Genomic DNA, 27,363 nt, shown 5'->3' with positions numbered 1-27,363 from the left:
CCACCAGACGTGATTAAAAAAGCACAACAATTATAATGAGCAGATTGAATAAAAAACACTACTAAAAATGCAAGAGACTGAATCTGTAAGCACTACTACAATATAATCCACACTGAATCTCATACCACTATTAAAATGTTCAGTAGAGGCTTCCTTGCTGGATATTGCAGGAACAGGGGAGAGAAACTAAATGCTCTCCACAGCCAGAAAAGAAACCATGAGTAAAGGGGAGGGAAGAAACGGCAGCCAGCCAATCCAAGGTGAAGGAAGTCAGAGTGAATGGGAGAGAGACCAATAGAATGAAAGATGGCCAATAGGATGACTCATAGCGGAAATCAGAAACCTGGCCTGTACCATGATTGAGAGGGTGTACTTGTTAGTAAGGGAAAGTATAAACAAAGTAATAATGTAACCCAGTGACTCCTGTCATACTCTCTGGCAAGTGAGAATGTGAAGTAAAAGGGGCAGCAACTGTAGGGCCCAAATGACAGGCTACAGTGTGATTACACCCAGGGCAGCTCCCCCTTATTCCCTGCATTACAGACGGCCCTGCAGCCAGCCACAAACACACAAACCTACACACAATTTTTGACTTGTATACATATAGAAGATTTTATCATGATTGTCCTGGATAGTATATATATGGGACCCAGTTGTTACAGAGAAAATTATAGGTATTATTCAGATGAGAGAAGGATGAATCCATATGGATAAATTAACTAGACTATGCCAGCTGTTCATTGTCTTTTAGAAGAGTCACACTCTTGAACAGGGAGCAGTAAATATGGGTTTGGCTGTGGATTATTTGATTCATTTTATGCTTTGTATAAATTTTATCAAGGTAAGCATTGAGAGGTGGTGTGGACTTCTGTCATAACATTCAGAAGTTATTTATTTATTTAAAAATTATAGAATTTTCTGTATTACAGGATGGGAACTTAACACCAGACAGGCTGCTTAACAAGATCAGCCTTGGATGGCCTTCTCTCTGTCCCATCAGCCAGGACAGCTAGACTGGTGGGGACGAGGGAGAGGGCCTTCTCTGAGGTGGCCCCCACTTTGTGGAACTCCCTCCCTAGGGAACTCCGCCATGTCCTCTCTTTAATGAGTGTCCGCCGCACATTAAAAACGTCGTTGTTCAGGCAGGCATTTGGGGTGAGTTAGGGTATTTTACTGTACAATGTTACTGTTTTAAACTGTTCTATTACATACTTTGTACATCACTCAGAGTGGCTGGGTGACCAGCCAGATGGGCGATTAATACATTTAATAAATTAATAGATAGATAGATAGATACATAGATAGATAGAAGACATCCCTTTGTTTCTTTGCTGGACCAGAGGCCCAAACTAGATGTTACGCACAACCTCTGTGTCTCTTTCCTTTGATGATGGTTTATTCTTTTTACTTGTTTTATTAACAAAAAGGAGCAATAGGGCATGAGAAGGTTGCCTGTGGCCATTTCTCTGCTCAAAATGCCCCCCCCCCCCGCTGCTTTTTCATCTCCAGGGAAAAGATAAGGGGAGAATAACAGCTGAAGAGTGGTTTTCTTTTTCCTTTATTGGGTTTACTTTTTTTAACGTTAAGTTCCCATCCTGTAATACAGAAAATTCTATAATTTTTAAATAAATAAATAACTTCTGAATGTTATGACAGAAGTCCACACCACCTCTCAATGCTTACAAATACCTTGATAAAATTTATACAAAGCATAAAATGAATCAAATAATCCACAGCCAAAGCCATATTTACAGCTCCCTGTTCAAGAGTGTGACTCTTCTAAAAGACAATGAACAGCTGGCATAGTCTAGTTAATTTATCCATATGGATTCATCCTTTTCTCATCTGAATAATACCTATAATTTTCTCTGTAACAACTGGGTCCCATATCTTTTCCCAGCACACTGAATCACTGGGAGCAAATGATTGCTTCCAGATCTTTGCAATACCTATCTTAGCAGCCACCAATAGATATGAAAGTAATTTAAAGTCCTTTTTTTAATATTCCCAGTCAAAATTACTTCAACCTTGAAAGATAATACATAGCTAGTCATTCAAATAATTATACTTAATATCTCATACCAGAAAGCTTTAATTTTAAGACAGCTCAACCACATGTGTAAGTGTGTACCCTCTGAACCACATTTTTTCCCAGCAACAGCCCCGGCCATGAACAGTAATTTTTTCAATTGCTAAGGGATTATACACTATCTAGCAATCATTTTAAGAGTGTGCCTGTTTCATAGTTTACACAAGTAGAATATAAGTGGCCTTTCTTCAAGTAATTCTAACCATCACCATCCAATTTAACATTTAGTTCTATCTCCTAATGAGAAATGGATCTCTTTTGCTATAATTCCCATTAAGATCTTTCATGTCTAGATAGAATGCCCTTCATTTGATTCAAATCTGCAATTCATACATTGTCAGACCATTGTTTCAGAGTTTAGATAACTAAAAAGAAACTGAAAGATTGGTGGTCTCCCCCCATTTTCATATTGAGGTTGCTCATCATGTGAAATTAAATTTCTGTCCTGCCACAAGTCCTTAAATCTTATGAAGACAATGAAAAGTCCCACATTTGACCATTCAAAACTTTCAAGTAGATGTGTGCAGTATGAGGGGATACAGAAAGACTCTGATAACTTCTGGCTTTATTCCAGACTTTTAATGATATTGCTACTTTTCTGTTAGTTTGCCGAGTCTTTAATCTGGTGGCCTCTGAAGATTGTAACAAAGGAGAGGGCAGACTTTATGCTTATGAAATCTACTTTGTTTATTATTAGAACCCCGAGGTCAACTAACCAGAGCCAGGTGTAAAATTGTGTCTCAAAAAGGCAAACATGGAATTGCAGAAAAGGGTGCCTCTGAGCATGTGCTCAGTTCAGAAATTTGTTTTCAGTACCAGAACTTGCACATACATCTGCTCTTGTTTTCCCCCATGTTTTCTTGATTTCAGTAGCCTAATTTAAAAGGCCTTTTGTTGTCGTTATAGTTAAATCATTGGGAGTTGGAAACCCTTACTAATCTACCACAAATCACTTGAGATCTACCAGTAGATTCCAGTCTACCTTCTGCCCACCCCTGCTGTAAAAGATACCTCAAATGGATTTTCAGTCCTTTTGGTTGAAACTCTCTCCACTGTCTGTCTGTTTCTCTGTCTCTCTTCCCCAACCCACCGGTCTTTAAAAAGTAGTCTGTACCATCATCTGACCCCTTCATGGATCACTGCCTTGTTGTGGTGAAGGGGCTTGCGTAACTCAGTGAAGCCATAAGCTATGCCGTGCAGGGCCACCCAAGACGGACAGGTCATGGCAGAGAGTTCTGACAAAATGTGGTCCACTGGAGAAGGAAATGGCAACCCACTCCAGTATTCTTGCCAAGAAAACCCCGTGGAACGTATCACAAGGCTAAAAGAGATGACGCCGGAAGATGAGCCCCTCAGGTCGGAAGGTGTCCAATATGCTACTGGGGAAGAGCAGAGGGTATTTCCAAGTAGCGCCAGAAAGAGTGAAGCGGCTGGGCCAAACCCGAAAGGACACTCAGCTGTGGATGTGTCTGGCGGTGAAAAGAAAATCCGATGCTGTAAAGAACAATATTGTTTAGGAACCTGGAATGTCAGATCAATGAATCAAGGTAAGCTGCAGGTGGTCAAACATGAGATGGCAAGATTGAACATCGACATCTTGGGAATCAGCGAACTAAAATGGACAGGCATGGGCGAATTTAATTCAGGTGACCATCATATCTACTATTGTGGGCAAGAATCCCTTAAAAGAAATGGAGTAGCACTCATAGTCAACAAAAGGGTGGGAAAAGCAGTACTGGGGTACAATCTTAAAAATGATAGAATGATCTCAGTATGAATCCAAGGCAAACCATTCAACATCACAGTAATTCAAGTCTGTGCCCCAACCACTGAGGCTGAAGAAGCTGAGGTTGATCGGTTCTGTGAAGACCTACAACACCTTCTAGAACTAACACCAAAAAAAGATGTCCTCTTCATCATAGGGGATTGGAATGCTAAAGTAGGAAGTCAAGAAATCACCGGGATAACAGGCAGGCATGGCCTTGGTGTACAAAATGAAGCAGGACAAAAGCTAATAGAGTTTTGCCAAGAGAACATGCTGATCATAGCAAACACTCTTTTCCAACAGCACAAGAGGCGACTCTACACATGGACGTCACCAGATGGTCAATATCGAAATCAGATTGATTATGTCCTTTGCAGCCAAAGATGGAGAAGCTCCATACAGTCAGTGAAAACAAGACCTGGAGCTGACTGTGGCTCAGATCATGAGCTGCTTCTTGCAAAATTTCGGCTTAAATTGAAGAACGTCGGGAAAACCACTAAACCGTTCAGGTATGACCTAAATCATATCCCTGATGAATATACAGTGGAGGTGAGGAATAGATTTCAGGGATTAGACCTGATAGACAGAGTGCCTGAGGAACTATGGACGGAGGTCCGTAACATTGTTCAGGAGGCAGCAACGAAATCCATCCCAAAGAAAAAGAAATGCAAGAAAGCCAAGTGGCTGTCTGATGAGGCTTTACAAGTAGCTGAGGAAAGAAGGGAAGCGAAAAGCAAGGGAGAAAGGGGAAGATATACCCAACTGAATGCAGAGTTCCAGAGAATAGCAAGGAGAGACAAGAAGGCCTTCTTAAATGAACAATGCAAAGAAATCGAGGAAAACAACAGAATGGGAAAGACTAGAGATCTCTTCAAGAAAATTGGAGATCTCAAGGGAACGTTTTGTGCAAAGACGGGCATGATAAAGGACAAAGAAGGCAGGGACCTAACAGAAGCAGATGAGATTAAGAAGAGGTGGCAAGAATACACAGAAGAACTATACAGGAAAGATCTGAATGTCCCTGATAGCCATGATAGTGCGGTCACTGAACTTGAGCCGGACATCCTAGAGAGTGAAGTCAAGTGGGCCTTAGGAAGCATTAGTAACAACAAAGCTAGAGGAGATGACAGTATTCCAGCTGAGCTATTTAAAATCCTAAAAGATGATGCTGTTAAAGTGCTGCATTCAATATGCCAACAAATCTGGAACACTCAACAGTGGCCACAAGACTGGAAAAGGTCAGTTTACATTCCAATTCCAAAGAAGGGCAACGCCAAAGAGTGTTCAAACTACCGCACCATTGCGCTCATTTCACATGCCAGCAAGGTGATGCTCAAAATCCTACAAGCTAGGCTTCAGCAGTATGCGAACCGAGAACTACCAGAAGTACAAGCTGGGTTTCGAAGAGGCAGAGGAACTAGAGATCAAATCGCCAACATTCGCTGCATCATGGAGAAAGCAAGAGAATTCCAGAAAAATGTCTATTTCTGCTTCATTGACTACGCTAAAGCCTTTGATTGTGTGGATCACAACAAACTGTGGCAAATTCTGAAAGTGATGGGAGTACCAGACCACCTTACCTGTTTCCTGAGAAACCTGTACGAGGGTCAAGAAGCAACAGTAAGAACCAGAGATGGAACAACCGATTGGTTCCAAATTGGGAAAGGAGTACGACAAGGCTGCATATTGTCACCCTGCTTATTTAACTTATATGCAGAGTACATCATGAGAAATGCCGGGTTGGATGAATCAGAGGTCGGAATTAAGATTGCTGGGAGAATTATCAACAACCTCCGATATGCAGACGATACCACCCTAATGGCAGAAAGCGAAGAGGATCTCAAGAGCCTCTTGTTGAGGGTGAAAGAGGAGAGTGCAAAAGCTGGTTTGAAACTCAACATTAAAAAAACTAAGATCATGGCATCTGGCCCCATCACTTCCTGGCATATAGAAGGGGAAGAAATGGAAGCAGTGACAGATTTTACTTTCTTGGGCTCCAAGATCACTGCAGACGGTGACTGTAGCCATGAAATTAAAAGATGCTTGCTCCTTGGGAGGAAAGCTATGGCCAACCTAGACAGCATAGTCAGAAGCAGAGACATCACCTTGCCGACAAAGGTCCGTCTAATCAAAGCTATGGTTTTCCCAGTAGTAATGTATGGCTGTGAGGGCTGGACTATAAGGAAGGCTGAGCGCCGCAGAATTGATGCTTTCGAACTGTGGTGCTGGAGAAGACTCTTACGAGTCCCCTGGACTGCAAGGAGGTCAAATCAGTCAATCCTAAAGGAAATCAACCCTGAGTGCTCATTGGAAGGACAGATACTGAAGCTGAAGCTCCAATATTTTGGCCACCTAATGCGAAGAGAAAACTCTCTGGAAAAGACCCTGATGCTGGGAAAGACTGAAGGCAAAAGGAGAAGGGGACGGCAGAGGATGAGATGGCTAGATAGCATCACGGATGCAATGAATATGAACTTGAGCACGCTCCAGGAGAGAGCGCAGGACAGGAAGGCCTGGCGTGCTATGGTCCATGGGGTCACGAAGAGTCGGACACGACTGAACGACTGAACAACAACAACAACAACCATCATCTGAACTTATCAAGCCTCATCATATAATTTATTGTTAAGTAATTCAGATCTCTAGGCAAGATTAATTTTATATAATATTTGGGTTTATGATAATAAACATTAGACAAGTTTTAGTATTTCATTATCCCAATCATTTAAATTTTGTCAGTGAAATAGGAAGCACTCAGAAGCATTTGAAACATATACATAAATCATGGAAGCACAGTTTTTATTAATTGTATTTTATTTATTATATTTCCATACCACCCCAAGAGCTCTCTGGGTTGTTCACAGCGTGTGTGTTTTTAGCAAAGAAACCCAACCTGTCCAAGAAATCTTCACACGTAGCTTTGTAAATCATGTCTCACCAGATTTTTATTGCTATATTACTTAGTTTAAGTAATATAGCAATTCTCCTGGGAGAAGTACTAAGAGCAATCCTATACATTGCCTTCTCAGAATTAAGTCCCATTGAGTTCAATGAGATGTAATCCTATAGGAGGGGAGGGGGTCATTTTGCACAAGGAAACACCCAGAGGGGAAAGGCTTAAACAGGCCTGCTGATCCTCCCCATCACTCTTGGAGGCTTCTTTTTAGCCAGGAGAAAGAGATGCATGACTGCATGTTGTGTCTAGTTTGGCTCTGATTATTAGAGTCTGGTAGTGGGTTGGCTTTTGCAAGAGCTAATGATGGAATAGTATCCAGCAGGAAGATACACTGCAGCCTGTGTAAGCAGGGTTGGAAAATGGTACAGTTTGCTTTTGTGTGTGTGTGTGGCCTTGCATCGGAGCAGAAAATGTAACCCCATCTATTCCTGCAGCTGATTCAGTGCCTGAAGCAGGGAGCTCTATCCCGAACCACAGCCAGCACCCAGATGAATGTCCAGAGCTCCCGCTCCCACGCTATCTTCACCATCTACCTTTGCCAAATGCGAGTCTGCTCCCCTGTACACTTGGTAAGGACACATGAGGGGGGCAAGGGTTTGGGTGATTGTGCACTCTCCCTTGATGTAGACAAAGGGAAGAGGTGGGTAGGTACCAGTCTGCCTGCACTCTGCGGTCATCAGCAGAGGTCCTTGTCACCAGCTGGCCTCCAAGGGCGGTTCAGCTGGTGTGTACAAGGGAGAGGGCCTTTTCAGTGGTGGCCCCACACCTCTGGAATCAGCTTCCATCAAGGCTTCATCAGGCCCCTTCTTTGCAGGTCCTCAGGAAGGCTCTGAAGACCCACTTGTTTTCACTGGCCTTTCCATAATCCAAGGGCTGCAGGTTTTATTGGTGTTCTATTGGATTGGTATTATCTGTTTTTATAGTATTGTATTGAATATTTATTACTTTTATATTTGTTTTTGGCATATTTCTGTATTGTTTTTATCTTGTTCATTGCCTTGAGAGGGTTCTACCCTTAAAGATGGCCTAAAATTGTTTTAAATAAATAAATAATAGTTGTGCAGGAAATGGGCATACAGCATGACCTATGAGGGAAGTGGGGACTGGGGAACTTGAATTGACCTTCTGTTACCTCAGGATAGGAAGCATGACTCCTCTTGTCCTAACAGCAGAGTTCAGTGAACACACTTTTTGATCTGTGGCAAAATAGCAACCATCACTATTTACAGTAGTGTCTCATGCTGGGAAAAGCGTTGAGATCTGATACTGGGGTTGTTTTGGTTGCAGGTGAATGGAGACACAAACAGTCTTCTGGAGGGATCCCAGCCTACCAGTGAGTATGAGACGCGAACAGCGAAATTCCACTTTGTTGACCTGGCTGGCTCGGAGAGGTTGAAGCGGACTGGCGCAACGGGCGAGAGAGCCAAAGAAGGAATCTCCATCAACTGTGGTTTGGTATGGCCATTATCATACAGACGTGTTCGGGATTGGATGTGAGGGCAGGTGCTAGGCCCTGTGAAATTCTGCCTAGCAAATGTGCTCTTTCCTCAGCCACTTGGTGTTTTAGAGCTTCTGCAACCCTTGGCTTGATGTCAGCGATGAAGAGCTGAACTATTTGCTTTACCTTGCAGGTCTCATGGAATGGGATTGCCTGTGTGAAGTATGTTGTGTGTGTCCTCTGGTGGGCAAGGCTCTGTCCCTGAAGAAACTGCAAAAAGAGATTTCATTTCTAGCAAATTATGGAAATGGGACTATAGCAGGGGTAGACAATGTGGCACCTGTGGGCACCAGTACGCCCTCAGACACCTTTCTTGGCACCTGCCAAGGTGCCCTACCACTCCTATTGCTTAAATTATTTTTTTAATAACAACATTTCTTCCTGGCAGCTGGAATCACTTCAGAGCAGACCTCTAGCTGCTTCCATCTTCTTTTCCCATGCATGTCTTTGGGCCGTACATGGGGTTCAGAGACATTCTTAGGAAATGTGGATGTCAGGTGGCTGCAAGCTGTTGCTTTTATCTGCAGTGTGCCCATTTTGTGGTGGTACCCAGGACAGTTTCTCAAATTGCCAAAGGTGCCCATAGACCCCAAACGTTTGCCAACCCTTAGTGACTATAGCTTGGCTGCCACTCATAGAATAGGAGGGTTGGAAGGGGCCTACAAGGCCATCGAGTCCAACCCCCTGCTCAATGCAGGAATCCAAGTCAGAGCATCCCTGACAGATGGCTGTCCAGCCTCAAGTGGCTTTGGCATTTGAATGAAAGGCTGCTTTGTACTTTTTTTGTTTTGTTTTAGGTATATACCTATCTGGAATATACACCTAAGTATGTATGTGACAGTGGTGTTTGCAGACATGTATCATACAGGTGCATTTGTCCTGGGTTTGCTTGTTTCTCTCTGCAGTGTTTGTGTACACAGCATCAGCAGATGTGGAAAATGGTTTATTCATGACCATTGCATACATTGTACTTAAGGTGTTGCTCTTGTAAAATAATGAAATAATGGAAGAGTAAAGGAAGCATGGCATGAGTAAGAGTCCAGGCAGGTCCAGGCAGAAGTTACAAGAATCTATGAAGGATGAAACACTTCCATTGAAAGTCTTAAATCTGGCCTGTGGATTTAGCTTTTTCATTTTACCTTTTGAGATTTCCTCCACAATTATATGGACTAGAAACTTGCTTTTTAAAATGAGTTGAGATTCTCTGGAGTTAATTAGATGTTTCAGTCAAATCCAGAGTTTATGAACTGTAGTTAGAAAAAAAGCTTGTTTCTCTGCCTGTTTGGCAACAGTGTCCATATGGTACATCCCTGTAATGGAAAATTGGTGGCTTTTACCTGCCTGATCTTAAGTAAGGAAGACCTACACCCCAATCTGATATGTGAAGCGGGGGGCTTGACTTGTAATTTCAAAAAAGTGGGAAGAGTTTGGAGCTCTGGTGGCTTTCCTGTGAGGGACTTATGAAACAGGGGTCCCCAAATAAAAGGGAAAGTGGCCAGCCTTATTCACTGACTTGTCCATTTCCTTGGCAGCTAGCACTGGGGAACGTCATCAGTGCCCTTGGGGATCAGAGCAAGAGAGCCTTGCACGTGCCCTACCGAGATTCAAAGCTGACCCGGCTCCTCCAGGACTCCCTTGGTGGCAACAGGTAATGGGAATTGATGCTAGAACAGCTGCTTGTGGCTGATCAAAATTTCCAGAAGTGCTTATCTAGGGCTCCTGGCATTGGGGGTTATGCGTGAAAAGGCTGTATTGGCGGTGTGTCACGATTAACACTGCATGGCCATGGGAGTGCTTAATTAGAGGTTTTGAGGCAAGGCCACAACAAATATTCCAAGAAATGTATTTTTGAACACATCCTAAGCTTCATTTTTTCCAGAGTTCCAAATGTGATTATTGGCTTCTGCAGAATGGATGCTTACATAATATGCTTAAGCTGTTTTGATCCAGAATTTTGGCAACTGAACCTCCTAACATGGGATCATTGTAATCTCCTCTTCCCCCCTTTCCTAGTCTGTTTCCTTTAACAATTGGCCTTCTTTTCTTCATGTTCTGTGTTTATCTTGACACATCCTTTTGGGTCTGAAATCCCTGCTTCTGTTGGACAGAAAATGTGATAATTTGCCCAAGGCAAAGAAAGCCAAGGCTGCTCAGAAGACCTGTAAATCCAAACGCTTAATGACCTGTTCCTCATGTGTGTCTCTTCACTCCACATGCACCATTCAACCAACTGGAGCACTCAACAGAAGTTTGTTGACTTGAGCTGCCAGATTGCATCTTAGGTGAAAGAGCCAGGATTGGGAATGTCTTGACCACTACCTCGTTCTTCTCATTTGGAGACAGCTGATGGGGTTGGGAGACAAGAAGCCTTCCTGTACTTGACCCTGTCTGCTCTCCCTCCTTTATAGCCAAACCATAATGATCGCCTGTGTGAGCCCTTCAGACCGAGATTTTATGGAGACGCTGAATACTCTGAAGTATGCCAACCGTGCTCGCAACATCAAGAACAAAGTGGTGGTGAATCAGGATAAGACAAGCCAGCAGATCAATGCCCTGCGAGCTGAAATCGCTCGTCTCCAGATGGAGCTCATGGAGTATAAGGCGGTAAGGAGAAAGCATGAGCATTTTGCTGTCGCAGGTGAATTCCTGGCCATTGCTGAGGCTGAGCCACAGTTTTTCAGTGCTAGAAACAGCTCTCTTGTCCCCAGTGGTGATTTTTCTTTTTTGAGTATTTCAAGCACTTCACACCAAGTTAAATCCTACTGTGGAAAAAATAATCTTTAAATGCCTTCTTTGGTCTTTTCTTTTTTGAATTGAGCAGTTTTACCTCTGCAACTGATTCATTATATATAGACATTGGCAGGGACCACAAAGGAGGCCAGGGGGCTGCATGAGGCCTGTGGGCCACATGCTGCCCACCCCAGTCCTACAGACATGGGCGTTTAGAAGTGTTCTCCTTTTTCCTTGTAACTCATTGACTGTGCCTTGCTGCACGCCCACTGAATTGCTAGCTATAAGGGCAAAGAATGAGTAAACTCTGCCAACGCTGTCGTTCAGCATGAGTAAGGAGTCTCTCTTCCAAGAGAGATCTGCTACATCTGCTCTATTGGCCCTTTAGAAAGACATTAAAAACAGATTTATTTTGCCAGGCCTTTGAGTTATAGGCTGCTGTGATCTTGTTTTAGTGCTGACGATTCCTGCTTTAAATGGTGGTGTTTAATCTTTTTTTCTTTTTGGTATTTCCATGTTCTAGCTTGCGTTTATTGTGTATTAAAATGCTATAACCTGCTCTGGGGACTTGATGATCAAAGTCTGAAATGTAATATAGAAATATATCTTGTCTGCAATTCTTACAGCTCATCCAGAAGTGCATAGAGTGCAGTGCACTACCTCAGAATGAATGTAGGGAATAAAATATTTTAAAGTACCCCAATACCCCAATTTCAGAATCTTCCTGTATATGCCAGACTACCATGTTGCATAGAAGGCTTGACATATCTGAAGTAGTATAGTCTTGTAACTACTAGGGATATATGGATTTTCTTAATTCCTTTCTGTCTGTATTTCATAGATTGTCATGCATCTTTAATTCTGTTGTCTGCTACTTGATGGAATTGGATTTTTTTTAAACCAGAATTTTGTTCGACTTGCGCTAATTTGCATGAACGTTAATGTGCACTAGCGCTAATGCGGATTTGCAATGTGAATTAACTAATGTGCATTAGCACAACCCCCCCCCCCCAGTGAAAGCCTGTGGAATCTGCGTGACTCAGGGGAAATGTCTGCCCACTGTGGCATCCACAGGTCAGGTTCATAGAAATCTGAACACATTTGAATCCGTTGTGGATTTCTCCAACATCCTTAGTGACTGCTATGTGTTTACCTCTTAGTTGGGTTATGCACAGGGCAGCTGCCTTTCAGCCCAGCTCACTTCCTTTCAGCTTCAGCCCTTCCCTCTGAAGTTTGCTTTCACTCCTCTTCCCAAAGGGTAAGCGTGTCATTGGAGAGGATGGCTCTGAAGGCTACAGTGACCTGTTCCAAGAGAATGCCATGCTGCAAAAGGAAAACACCACTTTGCGTATGCGGGTGAAGGCCATGCAAGAGGCTATCGATGCGATCAACATCCGGGTCACCCACTTGATGAGCCAGGAAGCCAGCCTGATTCTTGCTAAGGCAGGTGAGACTGTGAGGGCAACTGGTTGAGTTTTCCAGTCGATTTCGTTCGCCAGCATGCACTCAGCCCTGTAGAATTTTTAGGCACATTTTAGTGATAGAATTTCTGTATATACATACCTCAAGGATAGTTTCACTGAGGGCCAAACTATGTGTGATGTTAGTTTTGTGGGTAAACAAGTGTGCTTAACCTGTCCATTTTCCTTTTGGAGGGAAAACGGCTGCAAGGCCCCAATTAGCCACTCTCTTTGCTGTACAACATACTTGTTTTTACAGGATTGTTGCCTATAGCATTTTAACAGGTTCCATAACAATGAGGCTTCTCTTATTTCCTTGGGATCTTACTTATTATTGTCTAGCTTTCTCTTAGCTTATTGCTTGTTCATACTTGTTCCTTTGCTTCATTGTTCTTTTCTTCCAGGTGATGGCAATGAGACGATTGGTGCTCTGATCCAGAACTACATCAGGGAAATTGAGGAGCTCAGGTATGTGGGAGCTGATTTGTTCTTTCATTTTTGCAAGTGGCCATACCTGCTCAAAGAAAAAAAAGCCTTTGGAGTTGTGTCCTTTTGAGTAGTAGCTTTGGTTTTATTGATGACTACTCAGGTAGCTCTCGGCCAGTACCTTTCACCCCTGTTGTTGTTGTTCAGTCGTTCAGTCGTGTCCGACTCTTCGTGACCCCATGGACCATAGCACACCAGGCCTTCCTGTCCTGCGCTCTCTCCCGGAGCGTGCTCAAGTTCATATTCATTGCATCCGTGATGCTATCTAGCCATCTCATCCTCTGCCGTCCCCTTCTCCTTTTGCCTTCAGTCTTTCCCAGCATCAGGGTCTTTTCCAGGGAGTTTTCTCTTCGCATTAGGTGGCCAAAATATTGGAGCTTCAGCTTCAGTATCTGTCCTTCCAATGAGCTTCCTGCTTTTTGTATACTGTAAACTTTAGGTGATTAACATTATTCTAGGATCAAAAAACCTTTGGTTATTAGAGAAGAGTTAAGGCACTTAAAAATTAACTAATGCATTAAAAGGCATGGAAATTGTAAATTAAGGTTCCTAACATAACATCTACACCATGGAAGCAGTAAATACAGTCTTTAGTCTAGCATATTGGATTCACTTACAACTTAATCTCCTCGCAAACCTTTTCTTCGTCTTTCAGCCCTGATCCTTTTGGTGTGTCTGTATTAGGGCCAAACTGCAGGTGATGCTTAATGGGTCATTAGGAATTACATCTTGCAGCCCTGGCACAAACTCTCCTGCCACCTGAGGCAAGAAAGCACACATGTTGCTGTGTCGTGACCCCCCAGCCCCTTTCATGAATCATGAAAGATATTCTGTCACTTGCTCTATGGTTTTTGTTCTGTTCTCACTAGCACTGTTGCAATGACTTAAATGGCATTAGGAGTTCTACATAATGCAGCCTGACTTTTGTTCTGTATACCCCTGAGCAACTAAGCAGGCAAAAGCTCTCCTTCAAATAGATACTTTGGATAGTTTGAAAATAAGTTGCTTTCCACCATCCAAAGATGGTTTAATTAAGAGCATAATCTTCTTGTCTTTCTCTGGCATTCCATGGGGCCAGCAGAGGAGGAACACTCCTCTGCATGTGAGATGGGGAGCGATAGTACCTCTTCCCCTTCTCTTGCAGTGCCCTGTCTCTCCTTCAACACTTCCTGCTTTAACACCTTCCTGTCCCAGGGCCTCTCCCTTGATTGCTCACATATCCAAGTGCCTATAAAAACCTGCTCCAAATTCCACAGCATGATAGTGGAATATTCTGGTTCAAAATTTTACAGGCTAAGAAAATAGCATCGCTTCCTTGATTTTTTGATGCTCTGACTAATAGATTTTAGGATTTCTAATGGCAAAATTTTGCATTTGATAAGTGCAGATTTTTTTATGGCTTTGGAGCATGCATAGCTGTCTTTTACTGAGTCAAACCATTTGTCCATTTAACCCACTATTGTTGTCTCCAACTGATTTTGGGCAGAAATCGTTCCCTGCCCCCCAGCTTCCTTTTATTGAAGATTCCAGGAATTGAATGTGGGAACTTCTTCATGCAAAGCATGTGCTCTACCCCAGAGCTTTGGCCCCTCCCCTAATTCTAGACACCTGCTTTCTAGACCTTTGGGTGAGGAAGGAGTTTCCCCCCTCCATCTTGTTGATTTTTCCTCACATCAAGAATTATCATAACTAGCATACTTTATGTGCGGGTGGGGGGTGAACTTGCACCTCTCTCTCTCCCCGTTCCTGATATTTTTCCCAGTTTTTCTTTCCTGCTGGGTGAATGGGCTATGCATTTTATTCACATTCTGACTGCATATTTTGGGCCTTGTCCACACCGTTCTTTCCTGTTCTTTGTTTGTAGAACTGTGTGCTGCTATAGTTATGAGGTGAGGATCCTGCCTTATGGCATTGTGGTCTTTTGAGTCTCTGCCTATGATTCCATGTTAGTAAATGATAACATTGGATGGACTGCCTTATGTAATTCTGGGCAAGCAGATATTCCCCATCATGCAATGCCAAAGAAATCTGCCTTTGTCTAAATATCAGCTCCTCAGTATATAATAAAACTCTGAGGTGACTATTGTCTCCTTCTTCTTTGTAGAACAAAACTCTTGGAAAGTGAAGCCATGAACGAGTCACTGCGTCGCAGTCTGTCACGGGTTTCCTCCAGGCTTCCCTATTCCCTGGGCTTGTCTCCAGGGCCTGGGTTGGGGACTTCAAATAGCCCTGTCACCTCTGTGGAAGCTGAGGCCTCTGAAGTCCTCCAGTGGGCTAAGCAAGATGTAGAACGGCTGAAGAAGGAAACTAAACTGCGAAGGAAAAGGTAAAGCATGTTCTTCTCTCTGGCATCTGCTCTGGACCTTCCTACCATCCTTCTCAAGCTCTACCAGAGTCCTGTAACACTGCACTCATGATCTAGAACAGGGCTGTTAAACCTCTTTCAGCCCGAGGGCTGATTTCCATTCAAGAGAAGCTCTTGGGGGGCCTTATTCCAGTGGTGAGCGGGGCCATAGGCAAATGGCAGAAATACCCAAAATACCAGCATAGTTTAGCTTTAAACTCTTACTGTCAATTACTGAGCCTCAGGAGAGGCATTTCAAGATTTTAGAATTGGGGAGACACAAAACCCAGGAAACCACCAAATGATCGGTGGTTGGGGGAAAGAGGGTGGAGCTGGGGGAATAGGGCTTGGTCATCTGGGATACCCCAGGTGGGCTAGATTTGGCCTCTAGGCCTGAGGTTCTGCACCTGTGATCTATAATGTCATGACCCATAACTCCATGCTTAGCTTTCGTTTCCCCCTTACATAATCAGTGGTGTAGTGGAGGGAGAATATAGGCGAACATTGCTCCAGGACATTTTTCAGCGCAGGAACGGTGACATCTTCTGCCAGAGTGCCAGGGTAATTGATAGGCTGTCCTCGCTCTGGCAAATGAATGAGGTGATAATGACACTTTCAAGTTTTCTATTGTTTTACTATTTGGGATAGTTTATCATATAGGAAGTGAGAGAAGGAGGGGAAAAAAATCAAGCAGAGGCCGGATACTTCTTTATTTTTTCTGTGATGCAGTTTCTGCTTCACTCTAGCAGTTTAAATTATATGTCTTTATGAGATAGTTTGCATTTCTAATTAAAAGCTGAAGGCTGCATTTCAGCTAGCTAAAGGTTTTTTGTTAAAGCTCAATGTGTTTTACAAGTTGAACCTATGGAGCTAGAAATAAGCACCACTGAGTTCAGTGAAACTTATTCCCAGGTAACTAAGCATTGGATTGCAATCATGCTGATCCTAGTAAATATTATGATATGTGTTGCTGTTCTTTGGTGTGTGTGCATGTGTATATGCCTGTACACACTCTCATAATGACCATCTGCACTTCAAAACTTGCCAAAACATGTAATTCAAGGGTGGCAAATATTGGATGGGCCTGTCCTGCTGAGGACTTTTGAGAGTGACTCAGCTGGTTTGCACAACACAACAACCCACCATAGCTGATCACCCATGGTGGGTTGTCATGTTGTGTGAACCTGGCGCGGTTTCTGCCAGGTGGCTTATTTTTCATGAACAAGCCACCCTGAGAACCTATGGCTTGTTCTAGGGTTGTTGATACCCATGGTGTTTTGTTGTGCTGTTCAAACCCGGCAGGCGACTTCATCATGGGTTGCTGGGAACGGCTACAGAGCCAGGTGGCCAGAGCAGCAAAAAATGAGGTAGGGACCGAGGAAACGAGTTCTGCCACAAAGGTACCTGGGATACATGCCAGAGCTGTCAGGAGGACTGAGGAGGAATGACGGGGGAAACAAGCCACGGCAAACCTGATAATCTGTCAGCTCAGCAAGTGAACAACCAAGCCGTGGTGGCTTATTTGCAGGGTGGCTTAGTGTGATGTGCAAACCTTCCCACTGTCTGCAGATAAAAGTCATTTAGAAGAGGCAAAGAGAGGAATGTCATTTAGGCTGAAATCTGTCCACTTGGTGTTTCTCACTACTGATGCAAATGAAGTAATGTTCTCTTTGATTGTTTTGATTCTAATGATGTTTATTTGCTAGCTGTCAGCCACCTTTTTGTGTGGCCCCAATGTGGAATAAAAATGAATGAATAAAAAACACGCTAACATATAATTGCCCTCCTTTTGCAGCCCAGAGAAAGAAGGGTCTAAGAAGAGGTTGAGGCTGCAGCAGGGAAATGAGGCAGATGAGACGGATGAGAATGAGGTGGAAGAGGTAAGAGACCTTGCCCTTCCTAAGCATGTCACCTCTGTGCTCTTCTGGGAGTCTATTGCAAGGGTGTTGAACCTCAGGCCCAGGGGCCAAATCCAGGCCGCCCAGGATCCCAATCTGGCCTTTGGGGGTTCCCAAGATGACCATGACCCATTCCCCTGGCCCCAATCCCTTTCTGCCAACCATGGATTGTTTAGTGGTTTCCCCCCATTTATAAAAGATTGAAATGAGGCTAAGTTGCTGGCAGTAAGAGCTTTAAGCCAAAATATGCTGGTATTTTGGGGTATTTTGACCCTGCCCCTTTTGCCATCAGCCCTGCCCACTACTGGAATGGATCTCCCAAAATCTTCTCCAAAATTTATTTTTATTTTATTTTATTTAAAATATTTCTTGGCCACCTTTCAAGGCAGAAGCCCTCCCAAGGCGGCTTACAACAATAAAATACATAAAAACAATTAAAATATTAAAAGTGATAAAAATATAAAAATAATAAAAACAACAATAAAAGCCAACAGTAAAACCAACAATGATGTTAACAGCAGCAACAGCAACAATAGAACTCACATCAATAGAAGGCCCAGGTAAAATAATATATTTTCAAGCCTTCTTAAAAGTCTGCAATGACGGAGCATGGCGGACCTCCAATGGCAGCTTGTTCCAAAGGTGTGGGGCCACTGCAGAGAAGGCCCTTTCACATGTGGTCACCCACCTGACTGCTCTCACAGGTGGGCAAATGAGAAGGGCCTCTTTTTCTGATCTTAAAGTGCAGGCAAGTTGATATGGGTGTAGGCAGTCCTTCAAGTAACTTGGTCCCAAACCGTTTAAGGCTTTAAAGGTCAAAACCAGCACTTTGAATTGAAATGCACCAGTAACCAGTGCTGCTGGCGCAGTATAGGCGTTATATGATCGAACCGCCTCGCCCCACCAATACTTGGGCAGCCGCATTCTGCACAAGCTGGAGTTTCTGAATGGTCTTCAAAGGCAGCCCCACGTATAGCGCATTACAGCAGTCCAGCCTGTACATGACTAGTGTGTGGATATCCTCTCCAGATAGGGCCACAGTTGGCGTACCAGCCTAAGCTGGTAAAAAGCACTCCTGGACACCGCAGCCACCTGGGCTTCCCCAGTTAGCTCAGGAGGACACCCAGACTGTGCACTTAGTCTTTCAGGGGAAGTGCAACCCCATCTAAGACCATTTGTAAACCTCCATCTGAAGTAGTTGATTTCCCAACCCACAGTACTGCCATCTTGTCTGGATTAAGTTTCAGCTTGTTCACCCTCATCCATCCCAAAACAGCCCCCAGACCCTGGTTCAAGAGTTCTACAGCCTCTCTGGGATGTGCAGATGGAAACGAGAGGTAGAGCTGAGCATCATCCACATACTGATGACATTTCAAAATTAAATTTGTTCCTCAAGCTGAAAAAGGTTCAACACCCTTGGTCTATTGAGTGTGCCACACTGTCCAGTGAGTTGTGTGGCATCACAACTGTGAGGCTGGTGGCATTTTTTTTTTTTAGCATGGTGAGAAACTGAAATCCAGCTTAGAACATAAAGGAGTTCTTTTTCTTCATCAAAATTTAGAGTGCAATCCTATCCTTTCTGAAGGAGCGCTCTAATTTTGGAGCTCTCTGAATATCCTATGCTCCTCCAGTAGACACCAAGCAGAGCAGGAGGAGTAGTGGAGGCAGTCTTCACCTCTCCATCCTCCTTTTTATTTGTTTTCTCATGAGATGTGCTTTTGAGCACATCTAGTGGAGTCATGGGGATGGGGGCAGGACAGAAGCTGGCAGGCTTCAGAATGGTGTGGATCATTTGCACCTCCCCACCCTGCCCATTTCCTCTTTATTTGCATCCTCTTCCCAGGTGGGAGCTCTGACCTCAGGTGAGGAAGCTGCCTTGGTGTTTTCCACAGTGGCTGTGAGGCATGGAGGAAAACAATCCCCATTCAGATTCCCTCCTCTGAGGGCATAGGAGTGTCTATAGCCTCAGAATAGGGGGTCCAGGATATCCTATGTTCCCTGGGATTCTCTTCCAAGGACCATAGGATTGCTCTCTTAACCTCTGTTTCAAAACACTCCTGCCTTCAGAAATTGTCAACTAATTCCTAGAGCTCCTGAAACTTAGTAAAATATCTCCTGCCATCTCCTCCAAGAATTACATGCTTCTGTTTAATCTAAGACTGATTTGGACATGTGGAGGAGAGAAGGTTGACAATAGGCTGGTTCAATGCAGTTGATCCAGGTTTTGTTTTTCTGTCTCAAAACGTGAATGTCTGTGTGCTCATAAGTTATTAAATAAAATGCTGGTATTATGCATTACAAAATGCAAAAACTATTTGACTTAAATAAACTGATTAAAATTGGCAAGCTCAAATTAATCAGACTTGTATAATTCTTTTAGAATTTGCTTTTTATTGTTGGAGAAAATCAATGTAGCATTAAAGAAGAAATTAGCAATGTGTGATTCCCAGCTGATTTCTGAGACTTTATTACATCGGCATGGTTTCAAACGTTTCTGCACAGTCGTTATTTCTACAATGATACTGGGGGTGGGGGGTGGGGTTGGCAGGGGGTGTTAAGCTGAAATGTTGGGAATATGGTGACAAAAGCTGTGCTAGAAAGTCAGACGATGTTCATTGTCACTCATTCACAGCTGTGCAAATATCGAGATCTCCTTTTATGGGGCTGCCAATTACCTGTCTTGGGGGAAAACACTGTTCACTACTAATATGTGAGTGCTAATGTATGCAAGTTTGGAATGGCCTCTTGGTTTTATTATTAAGGTGGGGCTGCTAGCACCCAGAATATTACCCTGGGTTGCATTATATTTTGCATACTTGAGCATTACTTGTTACTGCCTGGGTCTGAGTCTTTTCCCTTGGGGTGAGGTATTGTTTAGCTATGATGGAGGCTGGGCTGTCTTCCAAGGAGGGTCCATAAAAAGATGTGTATGGGAATAATAAAATTTAAAAAGAGGAACTATGGGTTAGGAACAAAGTAACATGCAAACTGCTCAGAAAAATTGCATATTTGCCTAGGCTTTTAGCATATAATCAGACGGTGCTATGTGTGTTGTGTTTTTATCTGTGAGTTTTATTGTTGCTTTTACTGCTTAGGTGCTGTTCTTTTTTTAAGACTGATTTTAGAGATTTGAAAAGATTTCATATTTGTTTGTGATGGTGTTTTATGCTACCTGAAATTCTTAGAACTATAGGGCAGAATAGAATGTGAGTTTGTTTAGTTCTCCGGCCCTGTAAATTAGGGGTTTTTCTTAAGTGGAAAAGAGCAATAAGGCTCTCTCCAATTGTAAAGCAATGCTCACCTCTTTTGTAAGAGATCAATTCTGTGGTCCCAGGAGAGTGTCCCAGGGACTGTAGGATTATTGGGGTCCCGTCCACCCCACCCCCTTGAGCTAGCTGCTTTCCAAGGTCACAAAAGTGGCCTCAGAGGACCTCAGAAAGGTGTTCTAATGGGTGGAGAGGAGAGGCCAGGATACAATGTTTCCTGTAGTGTCTCCAGCTCGCCCAGCAGCATGACTACTCTAGATGGGCTCAGAGGCTTGTCTAGAGGAAAAAGTAAAGAAAAAAAGGGAGCATGGCAAGACAAAAATCACCTCAGTTGCTCCTCCTGCCCTCATTAGATGGAGGCATCTGTCTAACAAGGGTGCAACCCATAGGATTGTGCCCTAAACCTTGTCAAGGATTTTGTTTGGAAGGCAGAGACATCCGCCTCTACAGTGCTGGCACACATCTGGTTAGATTAAGAGGGTGTGTGTGTGTGTGTGTGAGAGAGAGAGAGAGAGAGAGAGGTCTTCCCTCAGCAAAATTTATTGCTTTCCACGCTGTGTAGTATGGCTCTTGTCACTGAAAAGAGACTTGTAGGAATTTCAGACAATTAAAATACAGCTGGGGCATGCTTTGACTAATGATGTTGAAAGCCTCCATGTTGTGAAGTGGGATAGCAGCTCCCAGGTCCTTACTTTGAAGAGCAGAGTTGAAAGACAAAGGATTGAGATTAGTTGAATGTATGGCCAGGGAAAATACAGCTGTGGCTAGATGGGAGTTGTTGGGGATGTGGGTTAGATCGCTTCCCCTTGTGTTTCCCAACATCATGCTTGATTTCTAATCAGACTTTCCAGCTGGGTGCTGCATTGCTGGAAAGTCAGAGCAGCTTTGGTAAGATCTGAACTCTTAAGCGCTATTCAGGCATTCCATAACTGGTTTTGCCCAACATGTGAGGAAAACAAGGGCTCTAGGCCCACCGCCCTCCTCATACATTGGCGTCACCCTCAACTCATGGAGGGTGACTGTCTGAAGAGGAGAGCCTCCTATATCCACGGGGGCTCTTCATGCAACCCAGAATGCTGAAATATCAGGTTCTGGCTCACATGGAGAGCCTGCATGGATACAGGAGGCTCTGCTCTTCCGATAGTCGCCCTCCACAAATAGAGGGTGACAAATATGATGGAGAGGGGCAGGGCTGGAGCGCTCCTTCTCCTTGTCTGTTGTGAGTAACCAGAAATGGAACGCCTGAATAGGGCTTTAGTGTTTTGATGATTTGTCAGCTGGAAGAGCATAAGGTTGGAATCATTTGGAGAAATATGAACTGCAAGAAGAAATGTCCCCGTGTTGCCTGTGTTCCTAAGACAGCCTTTCAGATGTGTTAGATGCAGCTCCCATCATTCCCCAGCCAGCATGGCCTTTGACCATGCCAGTTGGGGATAATGTCTAACACATCTGGAGGGTACCAGGTTGGGGAAGGCTGTTCTAAGTGGTGCAAAATTCACCAAGTCAAGTACCACCTGTTACCATAGGAGGCAACTAGTGAACCAAGGAAGATGGAGGGCAGGTTATGAAATACACGCAGGAATTGGGAAGATGTAGACCTGTAATACCTTGGAATGAGCTGCATCACTTCTCCTCCTCTTTCTTATCACTGTGCCCTTCTTTTTAAGGAGGAACGGGATGAGAGTGGCTGTGAGGAAGAAGGTGGCCAGGAGGAGGAAGAGGAAGAAGATTCAGGAAGTGAAGAAAGCCTGGTGGATTCTGACTCAGACGTTGAAGAAAAGGGTAAGCTTATGCAGCAGACATTGGAGGTGCTGATGCTTTCAGGGTGCATGTCAGACAGTGCAGGGTGGTGCAGCCTCTGCAGGGATCTAGGTGATTGCTCAGCAGCACACAGGCTTCAGGATGGATATAGAGTCAAGGGCCTTTCATCAAGGGCCTTGAAGTTGGGAATGCTGAATGCATAGCTCTCCATGCTATTCATCTATAATTCCCATTGCAGTCATTCCTAGCTTCCTTTCAGCAAAAGAAACTTGCCTACTCATTAGGCTTTTTCTCTTCCTGGCAGTTCCATAAAGGATATTGCTCATTCCAGACTTAAAAAGGGGCTTTTAATGAGTAATGAGATCCCACTACCCTCAAGACGGTGATGTTTGTCTTTCCTTTTTTTCCTTTTATTTATCTAGCAGCAAATTTCCAGGCTGATCTGGCTGACCTGACCTGTGAGATTGAGATCAAACAGAAACTAATAGATGAGCTCGAGAACAGCCAACGACGTCTACAGACCCTGAAGCACCAATATGAGGAGAAGCTGATTCTACTGCAAAACAAGATCCGTGACACCCAGCTAGAAAGGGACAGGGTCCTGCAGAATCTCAGTAAGAGCATATTGTTGGGGGAAAGCTGGATTTTGATTCGTTGAACAAGTATGAGGCATGTATTGGCCTGGTACTTGCATTTTGATTCCAAACCAAGACTGTGATTTGGGTGTGGAGAGATTGGTTTGGGGCCTTAGAACTTGGGGTAATGTGTCTTCCACCCAAACACAGTGTCACCATGGTCAGATGTTAATCGTTCAATTGAATGGCCAACTGGCAGATCAGATTCAGGAGCATTACCAATTGCATGTGTCAAGCATGCGTATGAGGCCCAGTTCACTTCAAAAGTAGCTGTTCTTCTTTTCCTATATACCATTATCTCCCTTGTGCCTGAGAGATGAGCTACATGTTCAGAAAAAGCACACTATACAATCTTCCCAGGAATGTACCATTTCAGAATGCAGGTTGGGGATTGCATTGTTAAATGCTTTCTCCATGTAATAGTTCCCTGATTATGTTACGGAGAAGACTACCCTAAAACTCTTTGCACTGACATTCTAGCTACTCCTTTGATAGGCAGTGGGAGGAAGATTCAGTCATACAATTCCCGAGCTTACGTTCTGAAGTGGTGCAATCCCATAAAGGCTGTACCACATATTCCTCCTATGATCCTGTTCTCAGCCATCCAGGCATATACTTCCAGGAGTGTGTGGGATTTCCAGTTATGTAGGAGAAATACCAGAAATATTTTGTATAACCATTCCCATGGGGAAATGAGGTGGTGAAGTCACACTTAGTGGATTTTCATATGTCTCTAAATAAGGCTGCAATGAGTCATGCCTCTTCCAGATATCCCCTCTACGTTCATTTTCCTGCTTGCATGTTTTACGTCAAAAACTGGCCTTCTGACATTAGTGATGCTGGCACAGAATGTAGTTTCTCTGTGCTGAAGGACTGGCATTGCTTTCTTTGTTAATTTCCTCTTTCCTTAAGGTTCCATGGAATGCTACACAGAAGAGAAGGCCAACAAGATCAAAGCGGACTATGAGAAACGTCTAAGGGAGATGAACAGGGACCTGCAGAAGTTGCAGGCAGCCCAGAAGGAACATGCTCGCCTCCTCAAGAACCAGTCTCGATACGAGCGAGAGTTGAAAAAGCTGCATGCAGAAGTGGCAGAGATGAAGAAAGCCAAGGTAACTTAGGAATAAAGGAAGCTGCCATTGCGCCATCTAGCCCAATACTGTTGACACTGACTGGCAGCAGCTCTCCAGGGTTTCAGGCAGGATTGTTTCCTAGCCCTACCTGGAGATGTCAGGGGTTGAACCTGGGACCTTCTGCGTGCAAAGCAGGTGCTTTACTACTGAGCTGCGGCCCCTTCCCAGCTTGATTGAGAGGTTGTGACTGTTTGGATAAGTTCAAGTGGTTCTGCTTGTGAGCTTCTCTCATGAACTGTGTTGGACTCAAGCAAGAGGCAGAGAGGCTGTCAGTGATGGAGAACATTTGCTGAACAATGTAACATGGGAAAATATGAACTCTCTTTCCTGTCCTTTTCCAGGGTCTTGAGGAGAGAACCTTGTCCTATTTTATCCTGAAAAAGCCCTATGTGGATTGATTAGGTCAAAAGCCAGTAACTTGCTCTTGGCTATTCAATTAGCTTCATAGCCTAGCAGGGATTTGAATTTGGGTCTTCCCCATCCAAACCCAGTGCCCTATGAGCATACCACACATTAACTCAAACCAAATTATATCTCCCAGTTAGAAATTCACAAAGACTTCATAGCCGTCAGGGCACGGCCACTTGTGCCTGGCATTGAGTCCACCTGTGCCGTTTCACCCACAGGTGGCACTGATGAAACAAATGCGTGAAGAGCAGCAGAGGCGGAGACTGGCGGAGACCAAGAGGAACCGCGAGATTGCCCAGCTGAAGAAGGAGCAGCGTAGGCAGGAGGTAAGCAAGGGGAGTGTTTTCAGCTCACGCATTTTCAGCTTCAGAAGGCCTTTTCCTAGTAGAGCTTACCAAAAGCCTTGGATTATTGGGGAAAGAGAGAGGAAGAGGAGAAGTCCAATGAGATCAGAGTAATTATGTAAACAGAAACTCTGATTTTATGCTTACCTGACTTGAGCCCTCTTCACAAAATCACTTTGCGCATCCACTGAACTTATGAGGGGGGATCAGGACAGCATTGGCTAGCCATTCCTCCAGTGTTGACAAGCTACTCTGGCCATGTCCTGGAACATCGGCATGGTCATTTGAACATGAGAAAGGGGCCTGTAGATGCGTACAACTCTGCACATGTAGGGGCTTCCACGTGAGTTCCCAGTCATTAGCACATCTCCCTGTCCAGGTACAACTGTATGTGCATAGGGGTTCTCTTCATGCATTCAACTAAATGTGTGGAATTTGGGGTCATACCCTGGGGGTGCATGGATGTCAGAGGGTTACGTCTAGCTGGCGCTGTCCAGTTCCTCCTCCTTCAGTGAATGCACGAAGTTGTTTTTTTCAAATGGGCTATGGTACTATCTACATCCATAAGTAGCCCTGTAGAAATGTGATGCCATTCTGAAGGATTTTTTAAAATCATACTGCATGTGTTAATTAGCTTACCTACTGCCAAGATGTTTGTGTTATAAACAAGAACTACACTGTGAATGACCGCTGTTAATAATGTGATTGCCACAGTCAGTAGTTTCTGGATTTAATTTCCTTCTGACCTCACTGTTTACGATTTGTTCCCCCCCATCACTGTATGTATAAACCTGACATTCTTGGTAATGCTCCATGCATCTGATGAAGCAGGCTATATGCCAGAATAAATTTGTTAGTCTTTAAGGTGCCGCAAGATTCTTATTTTGAAGACGGTACATGGTAGTTCAAGAAAGGGGTCATAGTAGAAGATTAGGCCAATGGAGTTAATATGGCGACTTATAAAATGGACTTCATTTTTTTTACATAAGTAATATTAAGTAGCGCATAATTTTATATTATAATATGGAGTTGATATATTTATTTATTTATTTAATAGATTTATATACCACCTACCATATTTTTTAAAATATCTAAGTGGTTTACAAGGGAATTTAAATACATTAAAATAGATTGTAATATACATTAAATACAATTAGAATATATAATACTTGTTAAAACATTTATATAAAACATTGATAAAAACATTAAAACCAATACAACACCATAATGAACAAACTGGGCAGCATCCTCACTTAGGGAAGGCCTGGGTGAAGAGATGGGTCTTTAATTGGCAACTAAAGCATGCCACAGTGGCGCCTCCTGAATATTATAATATATAAGATGGAATTAACGTTTTATGGTGTTCAAATGATGAGGACCCTAAAGTGCTGCTTTTTTTTTTTTTTTTTACTTTGGCACCCTATTCTTAAAGCCTGGGTGACTTACATGTTTATTCACATTTTTACATGTTTAAAAGGAACAGGAAAGAAACCCAAAGCAATATGGCTGTCCAGTAAATACTCCATAAGAACATAAGAAGAGCCATACTGGATCAGACCAAGGGTCCACCTAGTCCAGCATTCTGTTCACACAGTGGCCAACCAGCTGTCAGTGGGAACCCACAAGCAGGGCATGAGCGCAACAGCACCCTCCCATAAATGGGTGTTCATTCTGGCCTAGCTATTCTCACTGGCTGACCTGACATACAGCTGATGGCACAAAAGGGGCTGGAGTACTACTTAGCGAGGTGCTAGGCCTGCTAGAAGCGGGGAAATAGCGTGGACCTCAGGCCTTGTCTGGGGATCTGTTGGGGGGGTTGCCTTACTTACAAGGAGAATCTGACAGCCATGAAAAAGAGTTGCTAAAGGGAAAGGAGAGATGCCCAGCGATGCTGTAAGGACAAGCATCAGTAGCAAGAGACTGGGAGGAATATAAAGTGAGACTCTGAGATCAGAGTTCCTCCAACTTGTACGTGAGTTTACTGCCCCTCTTATGGTTCACAACCTCCACTGGCCGTATATGTGTCTATTATCTCTTGATGAGGGACCACCTCAGCCTACCCACAAGCCAGAGCTTCCAGGCCAGTGCAATAGAAAGGATCCGGATGATCCTGCTTCAAAACTACCAGGGCACTAATTGGTGTCCTGTAGTGGTGCCTATCACAGCAGTCAGTGTAACATCCTGAGCCAAGGTTGTTTCCTGGATCCGCCATTGTGGGCCCTTATGGGGAGGGGGCAGCATATAGAGGTGGTGTGAGAAGGATATGGGTTGATATTGAAACTGACTATTAAACATATTGGAATATAAAGATATTGAATTCTGATCGTATAAAGATCGTATAAACATATTGGAAAAAAGAAAGCCAATGGTTGTTCGCTCTGGTCACTGAAAGGAGAACAAGAAGTAATCGTTTTAAACTATAGGGAGGTAGATTAAGGTCAAAACTTGAGGGAAATGTTGTTAATAGGCATGTTGCTAATGGTAAAAGCAGTCTGGCACCAAAATGTGCTGCTTACAGAGATGTTGAAAGTCTCTTTGGGGGGAAGTTTTTCAGGAGAAAGGTGGGCAAGCATCTATCAAGGATGCTTCA

General features: G+C 43.7%; 1 protein-coding gene across 4 annotated transcripts in view; it reads left to right on the top strand.

Moving 5' to 3' along the window:
* KIF21B (kinesin family member 21B) overlaps positions 1-27,363 on the top strand; it is a 106,497-nt gene that overhangs the window by 39,438 nt on the left and 39,696 nt on the right. For 3 of the 4 annotated variants that reach the window (XM_084852901.1, XM_084852899.1, XM_084852902.1), the window contains exons 5-16: positions 7,245-7,379; positions 8,098-8,265; positions 9,841-9,956; positions 10,717-10,912; positions 12,296-12,485; positions 12,903-12,966; positions 15,089-15,310; positions 17,124-17,208; positions 22,160-22,274; positions 22,676-22,867; positions 23,801-24,000; positions 24,648-24,755. In XM_084852901.1, coding sequence (XP_084709027.1) covers positions 7,245-7,379; positions 8,098-8,265; positions 9,841-9,956; positions 10,717-10,912; positions 12,296-12,485; positions 12,903-12,966; positions 15,089-15,310; positions 17,124-17,208; positions 22,160-22,274; positions 22,676-22,867; positions 23,801-24,000; positions 24,648-24,755 — 1,791 coding nt within the window. The remainder of the gene's footprint in view (positions 1-7,244; positions 7,380-8,097; positions 8,266-9,840; positions 9,957-10,716; positions 10,913-12,295; positions 12,486-12,902; positions 12,967-15,088; positions 15,311-17,123; positions 17,209-22,159; positions 22,275-22,675; positions 22,868-23,800; positions 24,001-24,647; positions 24,756-27,363) is intronic. The other variant, XM_084852900.1, reaches the window with a different exon arrangement.

This window comes from Heloderma suspectum, chromosome 4, assembly GCF_057233095.1.
Source record: "Heloderma suspectum isolate Gila_16-S chromosome 4, 16-S_ref, whole genome shotgun sequence".
NCBI classification, from domain to species: domain Eukaryota; kingdom Metazoa; phylum Chordata; class Lepidosauria; order Squamata; family Helodermatidae; genus Heloderma; species Heloderma suspectum.
This window is presented reverse-complemented; position numbering and strand designations above follow the sequence as displayed.